Source organism: Microtus oregoni, unplaced genomic scaffold (genome assembly GCF_018167655.1).
Source record: "Microtus oregoni isolate MIOR12 unplaced genomic scaffold, Mior012 000058F_ref0000040, whole genome shotgun sequence".
Lineage (NCBI taxonomy): Eukaryota > Metazoa > Chordata > Mammalia > Rodentia > Cricetidae > Microtus > Microtus oregoni.
The window spans coordinates 789,036-804,857 of record NW_024543834.1 but is presented as its reverse complement, the minus strand read 5'-3'; the positions used below and the strand labels follow the sequence as shown (position 1 = coordinate 804,857).

The 15,822-nt window shown below is 50.8% G+C and overlaps 1 protein-coding gene across 1 annotated transcript; it reads right to left on the bottom strand.

The window, feature by feature from the left end:
- Positions 1–2,424: 2,424 nt before the first annotated feature.
- LOC121438927 (Krueppel-like factor 11) lies at positions 2,425–14,488 on the bottom strand. The gene is made up of 4 exons (XM_041639430.1): positions 14,317–14,488; positions 12,179–12,430; positions 9,731–10,655; positions 2,425–4,987 (listed from the first exon to the last, which is right to left on the bottom strand). The coding sequence occupies exons 1-4, from the start codon at positions 14,356–14,358 to the stop codon at positions 4,707–4,709; spliced, it is 1,500 nt and encodes a 499-aa protein (XP_041495364.1). The 5' UTR covers positions 14,359–14,488; the 3' UTR covers positions 2,425–4,706.
- Between the last annotated feature and the right edge of the window lie 1,334 nt (positions 14,489–15,822).

The window sequence follows — 15,822 nt, the reverse complement described above, 5'->3', positions numbered from 1 at the left end:
TTTGAAGTTGATGTGAATATTAACAGCTTTATGTATCATGTTTGAGTGGGCACGTTCATCTGATTAAGAGAAAATGGGGGCCGGGTGGTGGTGGCGCACACCTTTAATCCTAGTGCTCGGGAGGTAGAGGCAGGCAGATCTCTCTGAGTTTGAGACCAGCCTCGTCTACAGAGGGAGTTCCAGGGCAGCCAGGACTGCACAGAAAAACAAATAAATGAACAAACAAACCTCCCTCAACTCCAAGGATGTTCTGAACAGTGGCTAGCCAGAGCAAAGTGTGTGCCAACTGGCGAGCTGTGGTCCTGGGAAACTCAGGCTCTGGAGAGGCTGGTCCTGCCAGAAGTGGGCTTGGGTATCACTGGAGCAGGAGTACTTCCTGCACTGTCCAAGTGTCGGGTACCCTCCAATGTCCCATATTGCATTGTTGCTTCACAGTTAGCTACCTACGTTGTTTCCCCAGCTACATGCCCAGCTCTAGAGTGTGGGATCTGCCTACGCACAGCATGAGCTGACCCTGGCTCCCATCACAGAAAGTCTAACCACAGATGGTCACCAGCTCTGCAGGGGTTCTCCCCCAAGATGTGCCAAGGCTGTGCTTGAGAAAACCCGAGCCCTTCAGAAATCCGGGTAGATTTTTCTGTACATATGGGCAGAACCTTGAGAAGCCCCCAGGCCTCGGCTCTTGTGTTCATGGGTTCTTGGCTCAGCTCAGAAGGAACCTCCCGCACCAGCAGAGATTGGCCAAAACTGCCTGGGACAAGCTTTTAGCACCCTCTTTTTTGGTGTTCCATTTCCTAGAGGCACGTTTCCTGGAATGATGTCCAGGAGTCCCACCCACTCCTGGGGACTCTGGGATTCATGAATGGATGTCACTGCCCCCATGAGAAAGCATTCTGGAGACCAGGAGTCTATCGGCAGTAGCCGGGACACCAGCTGTTGAGTGTCAGGACCATGGAGTATTTTTCTTGTCAAGAATTGTACAGAAATAAAATGTAGTATTTTTTTTTAAGGGCCAAGGTGATGGCTTGGCAGGTAAAAGCTCTTGATGCCAAGCCTGACGACGTGAGCTCCACCCCCAGAGGGGCCAGTGGAAGGGAAGAGCCGACTGCTGCAGGTTGTCCTGATGCCCACATGCATGGATGGCATGGCATAATGCACCCGCCACAGCAATACACTTCCCCTAGATGTGTATGTATATAATCTATCTATCTGTCTGTCTCTATCTATCTATTATCTATCTTTACCTATATCATCTATTATCTATATCATCTATCTGCACACACGAGGAAGGTATCCCTGCATGATTCTGAGCATTGAAGAGCAAAATTCACGATTTATTTTAAAAGTACTGTTACATTTTGTGTGCACACATGCATGTGTGTCTGTAATACATGGGTGTGCATGCCATGGTGCAGGTGTGGAAGTCAGAGGACAATCTGCAGGAGGTGTTTCTTTCTTTCCACCATATGAATTCCAGTGAGCAAACAGGTGCCCTTGCTCGGTGACAGGTGCTTTTGCCCACTGAGACTTCCTGCAAACCCACAAACCACCTATTAGACTCTGAAGGTTAGTTGCTTCCTCTAGGAAGAAGGCTCCATAATTAGAACTTTTTTGGGGGTGCTGGCCTGAATCTTGGGGAAAACTTGGCCTTGAGAGGCAGGAAAGAACTGTTTCCTACTGTAAAGAAATCCTTCTTTTGTGGGTGGTGGTGGCTCAAGCCTTTAATCCTAGCACTCAAGAGGCAGAGGCAGGCAGATCTTTGAGTTCGAAGCCAGCCTAGTCTACAGATCGAGTAGGACAGCCTAGGGTTACACAGAGTAATTCTTTCCAGTGTTGGCAAGGAAGCATTGCCCTCTCTGGGGCATGGCGCCTTGGGAAGGACAGAGAAGTTCTTGGATTTCCAGAGGTACTTGACCCGAGGTCTGCACCCCAAAGTTGTTGGTAGCCTCAGGATGGGGCCCCACAACTGCACACCCAGAAACGGAAGCAGAGTGTGTGGTTGCCTGTGGCTGACTGCCCTAGGCCAGTTCCAACTCTCAACAGTGACATCGTGTGGTCATGAGAAGCAGTAGCAACCTGGACCAGGGCTCTGCCCCTGGAAGAAGTAGGACGTCCAGCTGGGCCCTGCTGTGGATGGGCGCTTGTTGGTAACTGTGGGGATGGAAGCTTGTCTCCATTACTCTGCCTTAGGTAAAAGTGGAAGTCCAATTGCTAGTGTTATTATGTTAACTGCCACAACTTGCGCGCAAGAATTCTTACAAGTTGACCTCTTTGCCACTGTACTGCTTCCTCCGAAACAGATTAGAGCCCCCCAAGAAAGAATTCAAGTTAGGTCAATACATGACGAATCTCCTAGACTCATATGAAGACTGTGTGTATTAAGTCGCTGTACACAATTACACAACACAGCACACAAGCCACGTCTGCAAACCAAGGAAGTTTTATAGGATTCAAAGCAAAAGGTTACATCACACATACCCATTTCAATAAGTCTATTACATAAACATAAGGATTTGAAACATTTAAATTTTATTTCTAAAACTACCAAAAGGCTCAACAAGGTAAAAAAAAAAATCAAATCAAGCAGAACTGCTGAAGCAATAAAGTGCACTGGGGGTACCTCAACATGAGGGGGTCAGGGAGGGCTCTCAAGGGAGCAGGGCCCTCCTGGGGCTCTGGGGCTCAGGAGTCCTTTTCAGACAGGAAATGTTTTCCAACTCAGTCTTTCAGTAGAGAGACGGTGGGGGTTCTTCTGCAGAAGGGATTTCTACATCTAATCAGGAAATGGAACCCTATAGTGTTTCAACACATCGGTTATTTCAGAGACAACACTGGTCAGAGGACCTAAGTTCTGTGTGACGATCAACCGAACGCTCTGAGACCTTCCGTGACTCACAGAAACACGGGGACAGGACACACCACTCTGCATGTCATGGTGAAGACAATTGCACTGGATGCCATTTGTCGTTTGTGCAATCGCCAGTGTGGAGGACAGGACTGGGGTATTGGGACACTTGGGAGCTATGTACAGTTCGTTCTCCCGTGGCTACATCATGTGGAAAGACAACAGTGACAATTAACTGGAGAACTGTCCAGACATTGCCTAAACACACATACCTACAAAACTCGGAGGCTACCAAAGGCAGCCTAACAGGGATCAAGTAACAACATACAATGTATGACCACGAGAAGGTTCTATAAGGCTCAAAAGACCTGAACATAAAACCTTATTTTATCTATTTAATATTTCAACCTTGCCATCATTTAAATAAAGTTAAACGCCAATATTAAAAGGCAAATACATAATCTAATACAATACCACACAAAAATATCCTCAGGCTGCCCAAACAGTGCAATATATTGTTCTCGCTTACTGTATTGCCTGAACTTCCCAAGCTCTAACTAAAGCTAGTTTTTGTGGCCATTTGGACACACAGAGGCCACTCTATGCAGGGCACATGCTCACAAGGTACAGAGCAGCACCGGTGATCTGCTTTCAGGTTAGCTACAAAATCCCCATTCCATGTCTTCTCAGTTGAGCAAAACCATTTCCTTCCCACACAGTGAATGGAAGGGCAGCTGAGTGGCATCTCCCGCCACTTAGCAAAGCAAGCAATTCTTGGCATTCTGTCCATAGTTGGAAGGCATCTGAACCCCAGGGCTTATGGGCATGCATGCTTGCTTTGCGTTAGCTGCACTTAGGTGGACAGTTTATCCAACTTGATTCTGTGTGGTCACTGAACGCAGTACAAAACAACACCAGAAGCCAACGGACAATCTACAGAGCTTTGGTGGCCGCATTCCTGGTTTTTGGTGCCTAAATACAGACAGGCCATGGGATCATTTGCTCTTGGCAGACAAATGGTCTAAAAGTCAACACTGTGCACTCGTCCCTCCTTAGGTGGCCGACTCGGCACACCCTTCACAGGAACATCGGACACATGTGACTAGTTTACCCAACTAGCACTTCGGTTCTGTGGGCTATAGGACTGACTGCTAGAATTTCTGATACAAAGAAGCCGACTACAAAGCTTATTTTTCCCCTTTAAGAGCTCTTTATTTTTTTTATTTATTATGTATAAAAGAGCTCTTTATTAAACCAGTTCTGATCTAAAACATTTGCTATAAAAAGGCTGGTAACAAACTTGTGATTTTGATTTTTTTTTTCTGACTAACTACCAAGAGTACTTAAGCAGGGTCATTACAAAACTTTGATATAAAACATGGAAAAAAGAAGGCAGTAAAACTGTCTACCCAGAAATTGGTGATTCAAGCACAGTATAAATATTTTTATAAAAAAGTATAAAAATTAGTACCCTGTCTCATTTCTACAAAACACAGAATAGAAAGATTTTTTTAAAAAAAAAAACCCAGACTCTGTAAACTTTATTGCCGAAATAGTTGCTTGAATGCTGGTGATTTAGATCAAATTTTCTTCCATTTCCTCACAAAAGAAAGAGAGAGGGAGAGACAGACAGAGCAACAGAGACAGAGCAAGACGGAGTTAGCGTGGACACTACAGAGACTGAACAAGGCCCAGCCAGGAAAGTAAAGTACTTCCATCAGAACCAGCTCCCCTTCAACAGCCCAGAGACCGTATTTTTGTTTGTTTTGTTTTTGTTTTTTGGGAGGGACACACAGGTCCCTTCCCCCTTCCTGAAGAGGCATTTGAAGAAGCCCACAGGTGATGGGCAGCATGGACCCTCTCAGCCCGAGGCCGGCAAGGGCTCGAGGATGCTCCGGGGGCTCTCTGACAAGGCGATTCTGTTCAGCTTGCCCACCTCTGCCTGCCACCCTGGGATCTTCTTGGTCGTCATGTGGCGCCGGGCGTGCTTTGTCAGGTGGTCGCTCCGCATGAAACGCCGCTCACACACAGGACACACAAACTTCTTCTCCCCTGTGTGGGTTCTGCGGTGGCGAGACAGTTCGTCTGACCTTGCAAACTTCTTGTCACAGCCGTCCCAGCTGCAGGTAAAGGGCTTCTCCCCTGGCGGAAAACAAATTAAAGTAAGAGTGCTCACTCAGCATCTTACGGAGGGCTGCCCACAGGTCTCTTCACCAAACCTCAGAAGAGGGACACCTGCTGCTCTAGTCTGGGCGGCTCAGAAGTCAGCAAACCCTCCACCAAACACTTCTTCTGACGTCGCGGTGTGTGTGCCAAAGCCCACAGGCACCGCACTAGGCTAAACTGTTCAAAACTTTTACCCATGCACTTTTGTGCAGCTTCGTGTTTTGCTTTTCTGATGAAGACTCATTATGCAGCCCAGGCAGGTCTGGAACTTGGAATCCACTTCAGTCCTGGAGTTAGAGGCATGTGCCTCCACCCCTGGTTTTGAAGATGCATTTTAAGATAAAACAAATCTCTTATACTTGGGGAAGACTTTTATGAGACAGGGTCTCACTATGTAACCCTGGCTGGCCTGAAACTCAGTATATAGATTAGACCTCAAACTCAGAGATCCTCCTGCCTGAGTGCTGGGATTAAAGGCGTGTGCCACCATCCCTATTTTTTTTCTTTGATAGAGTTGTGCTAAGTAGCCCAGGCAGGCAGGAACTTTTTTTTGGGGGGGTGGGATAGGCATTTTGAGACAGGGTCTCATGAAAGCAAGGACAGCCTCCTACGCCCTGTTTAGCAAAGGAAGACACTGAACTGAGTCTCCTAACCCCACCTCTTACGTGCTGGGATCAAACCTGGAGCTGCATGCATGCCGGGCAACTGACTCCCATCCACAGATGTGGGAGGAAAATTCTTAAAAAAAAAAAAAAAGAATCCTTTCTCTCTTGGGATAAACTGTACACCTCCCAGAAAGTCCTTCCAAGAAGCTTTAAGCCTTCTTAGAATCATTATTTCGAGTCCATATTTCTTATCACGCTGACAAGAAGGTTATATTAGTTATTTTCCATGTTGTTACAAGTGTTTAATTACTTTCCATATTGCCGACAAAAGTAAATTGAGGGAGTTTATTCTGACCCTGTTGGAGGGTACAGGTCCATCATGGTGGAGGAGATTGTGGCGGCTGGTGATAATGGGTCCACAGTCCAGAAGCGAGAGTGAACGCTCCTGCTCGGCTTGCTGGCCTCTTATTTATCCAGTCCAGCCCCAGGTAATGTGGCTCCTCCCGGCTCTAACTAATGTAGATAGCCCCTCACAGGCACACCCAAGCTTGTCCACTAGGTGACTCTAGATCCTGTCAAGTTGTCAGTAGTAACCACACAGAAGGCAGAGATAAATAAATATATATATATAAAGGTTTGTGTTCTAACAGATGGTTATCAATGCTTCTGAGAAGTTGCCCCGGTGTTGTCTTATTATCTTCCTGAGCTGGAGAGATAAGGGGGCCTTCAGGCAGGTAGATACTGGAGCCCCCCCCTTCTCTTTTTTCCAACGAACTCCTGTTCCAGCCAGCACAGGGCCAGGCCCTTCTCTGTATCCTGAAGCCTCCCTACCTGGCGGTGGCAATCACAGACTACAAACATGCACGGGGGTTGATTTGCTCGACAGCTATGAGCTGCTATGCGATCTGTCTCTCTGCGGATTTCCTATAGCAGGTAGCAAATGAATCAGTTCTGAAGGGACACTCACTCCAACAGTCCTCAGAGTTACAGAAAACGCAGCAGGGAGGCTTCCTATTCTGTGCTTTCAGAATCTTCATGGTAAGCCCGGGGTGGCTAACATGGTTTCACTATGACCCCAAACTCCACACCTTGGAAATATAATCCCAAGGTCATACACTACTGATACTTAACAGGTAGGCTCTTTGGTCACTGATGGGGTACTGAGCCCTGGAGTTATAGATTAACAGAGTCCCAGGGGCGGCTGTTATACAAGCAAGCTCTCTGGCATACGAACCCTGTTGTACCTGATGATGCCCTCTTGTACACTGGGAATGTTGCAGGCTGGCCCTCAGAGATGCCGAGAACACATACTTTTAGACTGGCAACTCCAGAGCCCTGAACTTGGTAGACTTCTTTCTTGGATTCCTTCAAAGCATCCGACAGCAGACATGGTCAGCAGCACTTCCCACTCTTGCTTCCCTAAGGTCAGCAGCATACCCAGTGCCCAGGAGCTGCTCAGAGCCTGCCAGCCCCTCAGTACACAATTTAGAAAATTCCTTGTTGGGCTGGAGAGATGGCTCAGTGGTTAAGAGCACAGACTGCTCTTCCAGAGGACCCGGGTTCAATTCCCAGCACCCACATGGCAGCTCACAACTGTCTGAAGATCAGTTCCAGGGGATCTGACACTTCCCACTCTTGCTTCCCTAAGGTCAGCAGCATACCCAGTGCCCAGGAGCTGCTCAGAGGCTGCCAGCCCCTCAGTACACAATTTAGAAAATTCCTTGTTTTCAGCCAAAATGGAGTACCCGTTCACCTCACCTCCTTCACAGTGAAATATTGTTCAGGTTGGTGGACGAACTTGAAACATAGTCTTTATCTGAAATAAACCCACCCGAAGTTCCAGACCTTATGAGAACTCCAATGGAGGAACTGCACTGGCAACTCCATGAGCAGTCCATGGCAGAGCAGTGGGACTCAGAGCCCTCAGCTCATTCAAACTGCTCTTACTTCTCTGAAGAGCGCAGAAAAACTAGCTTTCTCTCAAGTTTTACGGCTCTGTCAGTATTTTTATTTGGGAAAACTGATGCAAAGTTCATCTAGATAGACAAAGTTAAAAAAAAGGGGGAAGGGCTCACCATGCCCAAGAGCCTACTGAACAGAATAGGGGTTCACAATGCCAAAGAGCCCACCAAACAGAACAGGTCACCCCTTCATCTGACATAGCCACCAGAATGACCTTGCTAAAGTGGCAACCATCATCTGTTTACTAGTGTGGCACCGGGAATTTCTATGCACTTGGATAGTCATCTAGTTGTGCAGAGACAAGGAGACAGGCTCATAGTTTAGAGAGCATGCAGCTCTTGCAGCACACCCACAGTAGAACCCAGTACTCAGAGCAGGCAACTTACACCCACCTAGAACTCCAGCTCCTGTGGAGCCAAACCCGCTGGCCACTGCACTCAGACACACACAGAAACATCATTTTAGAAATAGCAAAAGTAAGCAGGGTGTGGTGGCACACACCTGCAATCCAAGCACTCATGAGGCGGAGGCAGGTAGCTTTCTGAATTCTGAGCTAGCCCGGATTACAGAGCGAGTTCCAGGATGGCCAGGGCTACACACAATACCCATGGGGTCAAAGAGGAAGAACGTGAACAAACACTCACCAGCTAATTTGGGGCGGGCCCTGAAAGGGTCTCAATAGGCAGGGGTTGGGGGCGGGCTGAGGTGGACCCGTGGATGAGAACAAAAGAGGTTGTGTTTGCTCTGCCCAAGAGACAAGTACCTCACAGGACAAGTGTAGGGCCCACGTCCTAAAGCCACCCACGCTCCAGAGTATGGAGGAATAGCTCTTTCTGGACCGTCTGAATGCCAGAGTGCACTGTTCAGCAGTGGAGTCCGCCATGGCCAGCACGGACTGCGCTAATTAGAAGCCGGCTATGGCAACACCATTTTAAAATAAAAACAGAGCAGTAACTCCTCCAGCCCCAGGCCTTCCTGTAGAAGACTCTACAACTCAGACATTCTCACGGGGACTGAGGGACGATGCTCCAGGGTCATGAGTTTAGAGAGAGATGCACACTTTCCCGTAGACCCGCACATCTGTACATGTGTTTACGTGTAAATCCATGATTCTCTGAAGTCAAGTGTTAACAAGCAGACCACGTAACCATGGAGCCAATGAAAATGACAAACAACACATCAATTCGCAGACGGCCCGAGATACGCTGCTCTCTTTAATCTACCAAAGTGGCTTGTGGAGTGGCACTCAGCCCCTGCTGGACAAAGCTTCAGCCAGAATGTGCCATTGAGTTCCTCAGTGAAACCAGCCTGCTTCAAGTGCCCGTGGCTAGCCGCTCCTCTACAGGCTAGAGGGTGTTTCCATGACTGAAGACAGAATTGAAAAAATAGAGAAACCCAGCAGGCTATTACAACTTCTTACGTGCCTTTTTTTAAATTGTAGGGGTTTTATTTATTTAGGTCCATTGGTGTTTGCCATAGGTGTCAGGACCCCTTGAACTGGAGTTACAGACAGTTGTGAGCTGTCATGTGGGTGCTGGGAATTGAACCCAGGTCCTCTGGAAGAAAGTCAGTGTTCTCTCCAGCCCCCTGTGTGAATTCTTTTTTTTTTTTTTTTTGGTTTTTTTTTTTTTTTTTTGGTTTTTTTTCGAGACAGGGTTTCTCTGTGGATTTTGGAGCCTGTCCTGGAACTAGCTCTTGTAGACCAGGCTGGTCTCGAACTCACAGAGATCCGCCTGCCTCTGCCTCCCGAGTGCTGGGATTAAAGGCGTGCGCCACCACCGCCCGGCTCCCTTGTGTGAATTCTTAAACTAAAAACTATATATTCTCAAAAGCAAAAAAAAACCCAAACCCAAACAAAACAAGAGCAAACAACAACCAAATCCTCCTATACTCTTAAATCATTCTTCAATAAGAACTTTGACAGCGTGGAAAGACTTCCAAGTCACAGTGATGCCTATACTGAATGTGAACAAAGTGCCTATTGCAGTGAGGTAAAGAGTACCCTAAAACCATCACAAGCCCCCATCCTCTCCCCCAGCAGCCACCTGCTCATGACCCTGACTGCTCCTCCTGCCTCTTCCCAGAGGCACAGGGGGCTTTTCTCCCCCCGAAGTTCTGGTGTTTCCAGCACACCAGGCAGCCTGCCACTTACCTGTGTGGGTGCGAAGATGAGCCTTGAGGTGGGAACTTTTGAAGTAGGTCTTCCGGCAACCTGGGAAGTTACAGACATAGTTCCTCCTTCGGGAAAAGTCTACCTGAGGGGTACAGTTCTGGCTGGAGGCAATGAACATTGGTGCAGGGGCAAGGGGCAACAGCTTGGTATTTCCGATGGCCATGACACTGGATGGGCAGGTAGCAGGCTGGGGGAAGGTGCTCTGTGGCAAGACCAACATCACAGTTCCCTGAGGCATAGATGGTCCCATGAACACAGGCTGGGGTACCGCAGCAGCTTGGGGTAGGATGGGCTTCACAATCCCTGCAGACAACTGGGGAGGAGGCTTCAAAAAAGCTGAGAACATGCTGTTTTGTGCAGCCACGGGGATCATTTGGCAAAGGACAGGGGGACTGGAGACAGGGACAGAAATCAGAGGGGTGGTTATCCTTGACAAGTCACTTTCAGAATTCTTTGGTAAGCAGGTCTGAACTGCAGCCGGCCATCCTGTCTGCTGGCCTTGGTAGGTGTGGAACGGGACACCAGACTTGTGCAAGCAAGGCTGACAGGAAACCGAGTTAGTAACAAGTAAACCGTCTGCCGAGCGCGCATCCTGCAAAGCTTCACGATGGTCCGGCAGCCCTGCTTGTCCTTCTCTGCTGCTGGACAGTTGTTGCTCTTGAGTCGGGGCGGTCGGAAACGCAGGACTCTCCCCAGTGTGCCGGATCACGCTGGTCATCACAGCCCTGCAGGAGGACCCAGAGGCGGGCTCCGGTGGTTCTCTCCTGCTCGGCGCTCTGCTGGCCACAGTCGGGGATGGGGGGAGGGCGGTAACCATGCATCCTTTGGAATTAGTGACTTGGGAAGGAACAGGGGTCCCTGTGGATGGCTCCATGAGCTCTGGGCTCTGAGGCGGCGTTATACACTTGAAGAGAAACAAAGAAGGAAAAGCATCAAGTCAAAGGTCGCTTTGGTCAAAGGAGCTTCAAGGAAATTATCTGACTGCACTGCTCCCACTGCCTCGGAAAAGATGCGTTTGGAGAGGACTAGGCTGAGCTGGACAGCCCAAGGAGTCTTTGAGGACTCTGCTGTTCCTACCTCTTCCTATGTGGATTGTCCTTTCCCAACCATGAATGTGCCTCTTTGGAAGGAAGAGTGGTGTCTACCCTAGGTCATGTGCAGCTACTGAAAAACGCAACTGAACTAAAAGGACTGTGAAAATTCATACTTTAAAATGAAAGCTTTTCATTGGTGGCAGTGGCACACGCCTTTCATCCCAGCACTGAGGTGGCAGACACAGCCGTATCTCTATGAGTTCGAGGCCAGCCTGGTCTACAAAGCAAGTTCCAGGACAGCCAGGGCTACACAGAGAAACCCCGTTTCAAAAAACAAAAAACCAAAATGAAAGCTTTTCATGACTTTTCAGGCTCTTAAACCAAGAAAAGAAACGGTGGTTCTACTGAGCCAAACCTCTTCGTACTGGCCCCCAGCAAGTCATCAGTGGCCTTGGAAACGCCCAAGCCTGAAGACCTGAGGGGCTACTGTGAGCCAGCCCATCTTTCCTCCAGTTCTCGCTGCCACTCATTCCTTTCCAATTCCACCCTTCATGGTCTTCAGTGCAAGTTCCTAGCCCAGGTCAATCACTTCTCACTTTTTTTTTTTAACTTTTTTTTTTATTGAGAAAAGAAAAAAAAAACAAATTTCCTCCTCCTCCCAGCCTCCCATTTCCCTCCCCCTCCTCCCACCCTTCTCCCCCTTCCCCCACTCCTCTCCCCCTCCCTCTCCAGCCCAAAGAGCAGTCAGATTTCCCTGCCCTGTGGTAAGTCCTAGGTCCTCCCCCCTCCATGCATTTCTAGGAAGGTGAACATCCAAACTGGCTAGGCTCCCACAAAGCCAGCACATTACGTAGGTTCAAAACCCCGTGCCACTTCTCACTTTTATTACCATAAATAATCTACAGCCTGATTTCTCCAACCCAAGAAGCAATTCCACAGGTGTGGCAAGTTAAAACCTAAAAATAAGATACTGACTTATCAACTCCAAATCCCAGCAGGTGGCCCCCACAGGAAGGCAGAATGACATGTTTCCACCCAGCTAAGCTGTCTGGTGTCAGAGCACAAGCTTTCTTTAGCTGCTCTCCACATCCTCATCCTAGACTGGGACAACTCACAACACTACCGTAAGACTCCCTGGACATCTGGTATACCACACCTTTCTGTAACCATCTTCGGGCTTTGTCCAATGGACACTCGCCATCTGCCAGCAAGTTCTGACTCACCAAGGAATAGAAAACATTTTTAAGAGATGAATTTTCACACTTTGGTATCCATGTGAAGGGGACTTCCTGGCTATATCACAGTCAATCTCCCTGCAAGTTCTTCAACGTGATTTTCTCTAAGCCGTTCTGGGCGGTTCACGAAAATGCCTCTCTCCCCGACCTCCTCTTACCAGAGTTGAAAAAGAATGGAAGTCCTTTGGTAGATCAGGTGCAGCTGTGTCCATCAGCACAGTGGTGGGGACGTCACCAGAATCAGAGACAGGTGTGAGGGGTCTCATCTGGGATCTCTGACCCCAAGAACTCATGCAAACGAGAGCTTCCACAGCCTCAATGTCCGTCTGCTCCAGGATGCTGCATGTGGACCTTTCGCTGTCGTGCCGTTTCCTCTCCAGGATTGACTCACAGATATCCATGATGTCAACCTAAAGGAGGCACAACACAATGGTGTCTCAGTTCAGGGGAACGAGAGCGGTAACCCTGCCAGGCCCGTGGATCCACCCCAGATGGAGTGTGCAGCACTCTAACGAAGCAAGAGGCTGCGTGGGAATAAAAAGACCCGAATAGAGCCCTCACAGCAACTTTGCTTTCAAGTTCTGAAGGTTGGGTTTGGTTAAGAAGCAGTTTCCACAAGACAAGACAGAACAACCAAAACCCTGAGTCTCACAAAGTTTTCTAGACTTGCTCAGTAGTGGAATGCCTGATTAGCATGTGTGACCCTGAGTTCAATGCCCACCAGTATAAAATAAAAAAGAACAAAACAGGTTACTAACTTCAAGCTCTTCTCGGGGGGGATGATTAAGACTGACTCTAGTGGCTTGTAGGAAGGTGCCCCAGGAAAGACAGACAGACGGAGCAGCTAAAGAGGCTAAGGAGCCAGCTGGTGGGTGAGATCTTCTAGCTCAAAAGCCACCAGGGTAGTGTCCCTAAGGAAGCATCACCCCAAGCTTAACTTCCCAGTGGCTGAACCTGGGTTCCATGCAAGTAGAGGTGACTGCCTGTTTTCTCAGTAGATTCAGAAATGTTAAGTCCCCTGTCACTCCCGAAAGCGAGGAGGAGGTGGGGTGAGCAGAAGAGAGTGTGAAAGCTTGACCACAACCTCATCCTGTGCACCACCTGGACAACCAGAGCGGGAGGAAGAGACTGGAACCCATCCCTTCCAAAACAGAACCTTAAACCTTTGACCCATATATTTCCACACATATTTCCTGAGTCTCCAAACTTTTTATCCGTCTAGAGTCCCCTTCAGTGAGCAGATGAAGAGGATACCTTTGCAAAGGGGCTGATCCAGGGCCATGGGGGAGGCAGACTTCACCTCCCACCACGATAATTTGTCTCTGAGCCATCAACTGGAATGTCCAGCCCACAGACTAGGAAAAGATGAATACAGGCCCTGGAGTCCATGTACTGCTTGCTGTGTTCTCGACAGAAACCTGCACACCACTCCCAGGGTCCCCAACATTTCTGTCTGACAGGAGTTCCCTACCTTGGCTCCACACTGTGGCTAGGCCCAAGCCCTACACCCCGGCCAGGTCCCATTACCCCGCCCCTTCTTGCTTTGGCCCTGCCCCTTGCCCAGCTCTAGCCCTACAAGGTCACCAAGCTTAGCAGTAAGCTCTCCAGACACACTCTTGCCTTGGTCCGGCTCAGTCCAGTAAACCCTCCTCAGCCACCTTTGGTTTGGCTCAACCCACGTCCCCACCCCGACACTCCCACCATAAGCTCTCACCATTCCCTCCCTGTGGCCCGCCCCATGCACACCCCTACCAGGTGCTCTCGCCACACCTCCTTATGTTGGCATCGCCCCTTGCCCCACCCCACACTTCCACCAGCTGCTCTCACCAAGCCCCTTAGCTTAGGCCCGTCCCCCCGCCCCCCATACTACAACCTGGTGCTTTCACCACGCCCTAAGCCTTGGTCCCACCTAGCTCCCCGCATCTCTCTCCGGGCACTCTCGACACGCCCACCGACCGCTTTCACCACGCCCCCTCGCGCCGCGCCCCTGCTTTGGCTCCGCCCTTGCCCCGCCCTACACGTTCCCGCCAGCCGCACCCACACCCGGCAGCGGTCCTCCTCTGGATTCGGGTGACGTCATGGCTGGAAATAGCCGCGCCGGGCGGGGCCGCAGCGGACAAGAGACAAAGCTGAAGGCTGGCTGCCGCGCTAACACACCCCCTCCCCTCCCTGACCCTGCCGAGCCGCGCGGGGGCCCCGACCACGACCGGAGCACTGCTCCAGCCTCTCGGGCGGCGAGGAGTCGCCATCCCTCCCGCGTCCCCCGCCTCGCTCCGCGCTCAGCCCCGTCACTCACCGCGCGCGCGTCGCCCGAGCCGGTGGAGCCCGGCGAGTGCATGGTGCCCGACGGCCTGCAGGCAACACAAAGCTGCGGATCGGGAGCTCCGCGCGTGGCGGAGGTTGCACGTGCGCGGCGGGCGGGCGGCGGCGTCCCGAGCGCCTGCAGCCGGCGCGCACCTCCGCCCTCCTTGCCGCGCGCGGCTCTGCCTCCGCGCGGCCCGCGAGGCGCGGGAGGGGCGGGGCGCCGCGGAGGGAGCGGCCCGGGGCGGGGCGCGCGGGCAAACCAAAATACACTGCTCCCCGTAGGAGGCGTGTCCTTCGCCGCTGGCCAATCGGCACCGGACCGGCAAGGCGCGGGCCAATGAGGCCCGCGGGGGGCCGCGTGATCGAAGCCTGGCTGCGGCGTGATCCGGAGGGGCGGGAGGCGGCACGTGTTTTGGTCCGGGCTAGAGGCGGGGCGTGAGGCCTGGAAAGTAGGGGAAAGGTCCCGGCGGCGGCTCGGCGGCAGTCGACTGCAGCCGTGTCCTTTCCAAACCGAGGGGCTGCTCGCCGAGGTCGAGCGCTGACCCCACCCAATGGACGGGTCTAGTAGGCGGGACTCACGGGGACGGTCTCTAATTTCTTTGAAGCCGTCCCTGGCTCCCTGGACCGCACCTCTACCCAGGAAGAGGTTTGAAAACTGGCTGGGTTTAGGGACGTTCCTGCCTCCGCTCGTTCTTGCAGGGCGCCAGATCTGAAGCTTCTGGGTCTGGCCTTCACTGCTCTGATCTGCAGTTTGCTGCAAAAGGAACACCAACCGTGTAGCCAGCCACCCGACGTATGTCTAATGAGACCTAGGTGTCCTTCCCAGTGTCCATACAAAGGCCTACGTGAGAGCTGACCCAAAGCCGGGGCACCCTTTTTTTCTCCGTGGGTCTCTAGGTGAGGTTATGCATTTACACGACTCACAATCTTGGAGAGCAGGGGTCGTACATGCAGTGTGTGTGTGTGTCCCAACCTACAGTGTAGCAATAGGACCCCTCCAGTAGAGGCCTCACTGCAGAGCCTGGATCCAGTGGGAGGTATGGAAAAGTCATAGCTGCTCTCAGCGGACTGGAACCGGGCACTATGCCGCCTGTCCTCACACAGGTGGGCAGGCAGAGCCCTGTACTTAGACTGGTAAAGCTCAAGGTTCACCCCAGCCCTCTTCCTGGCAGTTTCACACTGGCTTGACAGTGGGATTAAGCAGGCCAAAGAGAAGGAATGTGTTGACAGTTAACAGTAGAAGCTTTTAAAGAGGAATTCACCTTGTTTAACTGCCTGGAAGCTGGACGTACATGGAGTTAGTCTTCCACTAAGACTTGCTGAAATTGTTTTGCCTGCTGCCCCCATTGGCTTTCTGACTCCCCATATCCACCCCTGCCTACTTCGCCTCCCCATCGTCCTGTCACCCCCTCCCGGGCTCCAGCCCCCATACCCCAGGCATCTTTAAATTTTGCAGTGTCTCCCACAGTGCTTGCGATAATGACACCCCCCCCCCTCA

Excerpts from the sequence above, each read along its gene's own strand:
- LOC121438927 (XM_041639430.1), bottom strand. The coding sequence starts at position 14,358 with ATGCACTCGCCGGGCTCCACCGGCTCGGGCGACGCGCGCGCG. Across the intron at positions 10,656-12,178 it reads TCCATTCTTTTTCAACTCTG|TGTATAACGCCGCCTCAGAG; the intron begins GTAAGAGGAGGT and ends TTTCTCTTCAAG. Across the intron at positions 4,988-9,730 it reads TCATCTTCGCACCCACACAG|GGGAGAAGCCCTTTACCTGC; the intron begins GTAAGTGGCAGG and ends GTTTTCCGCCAG.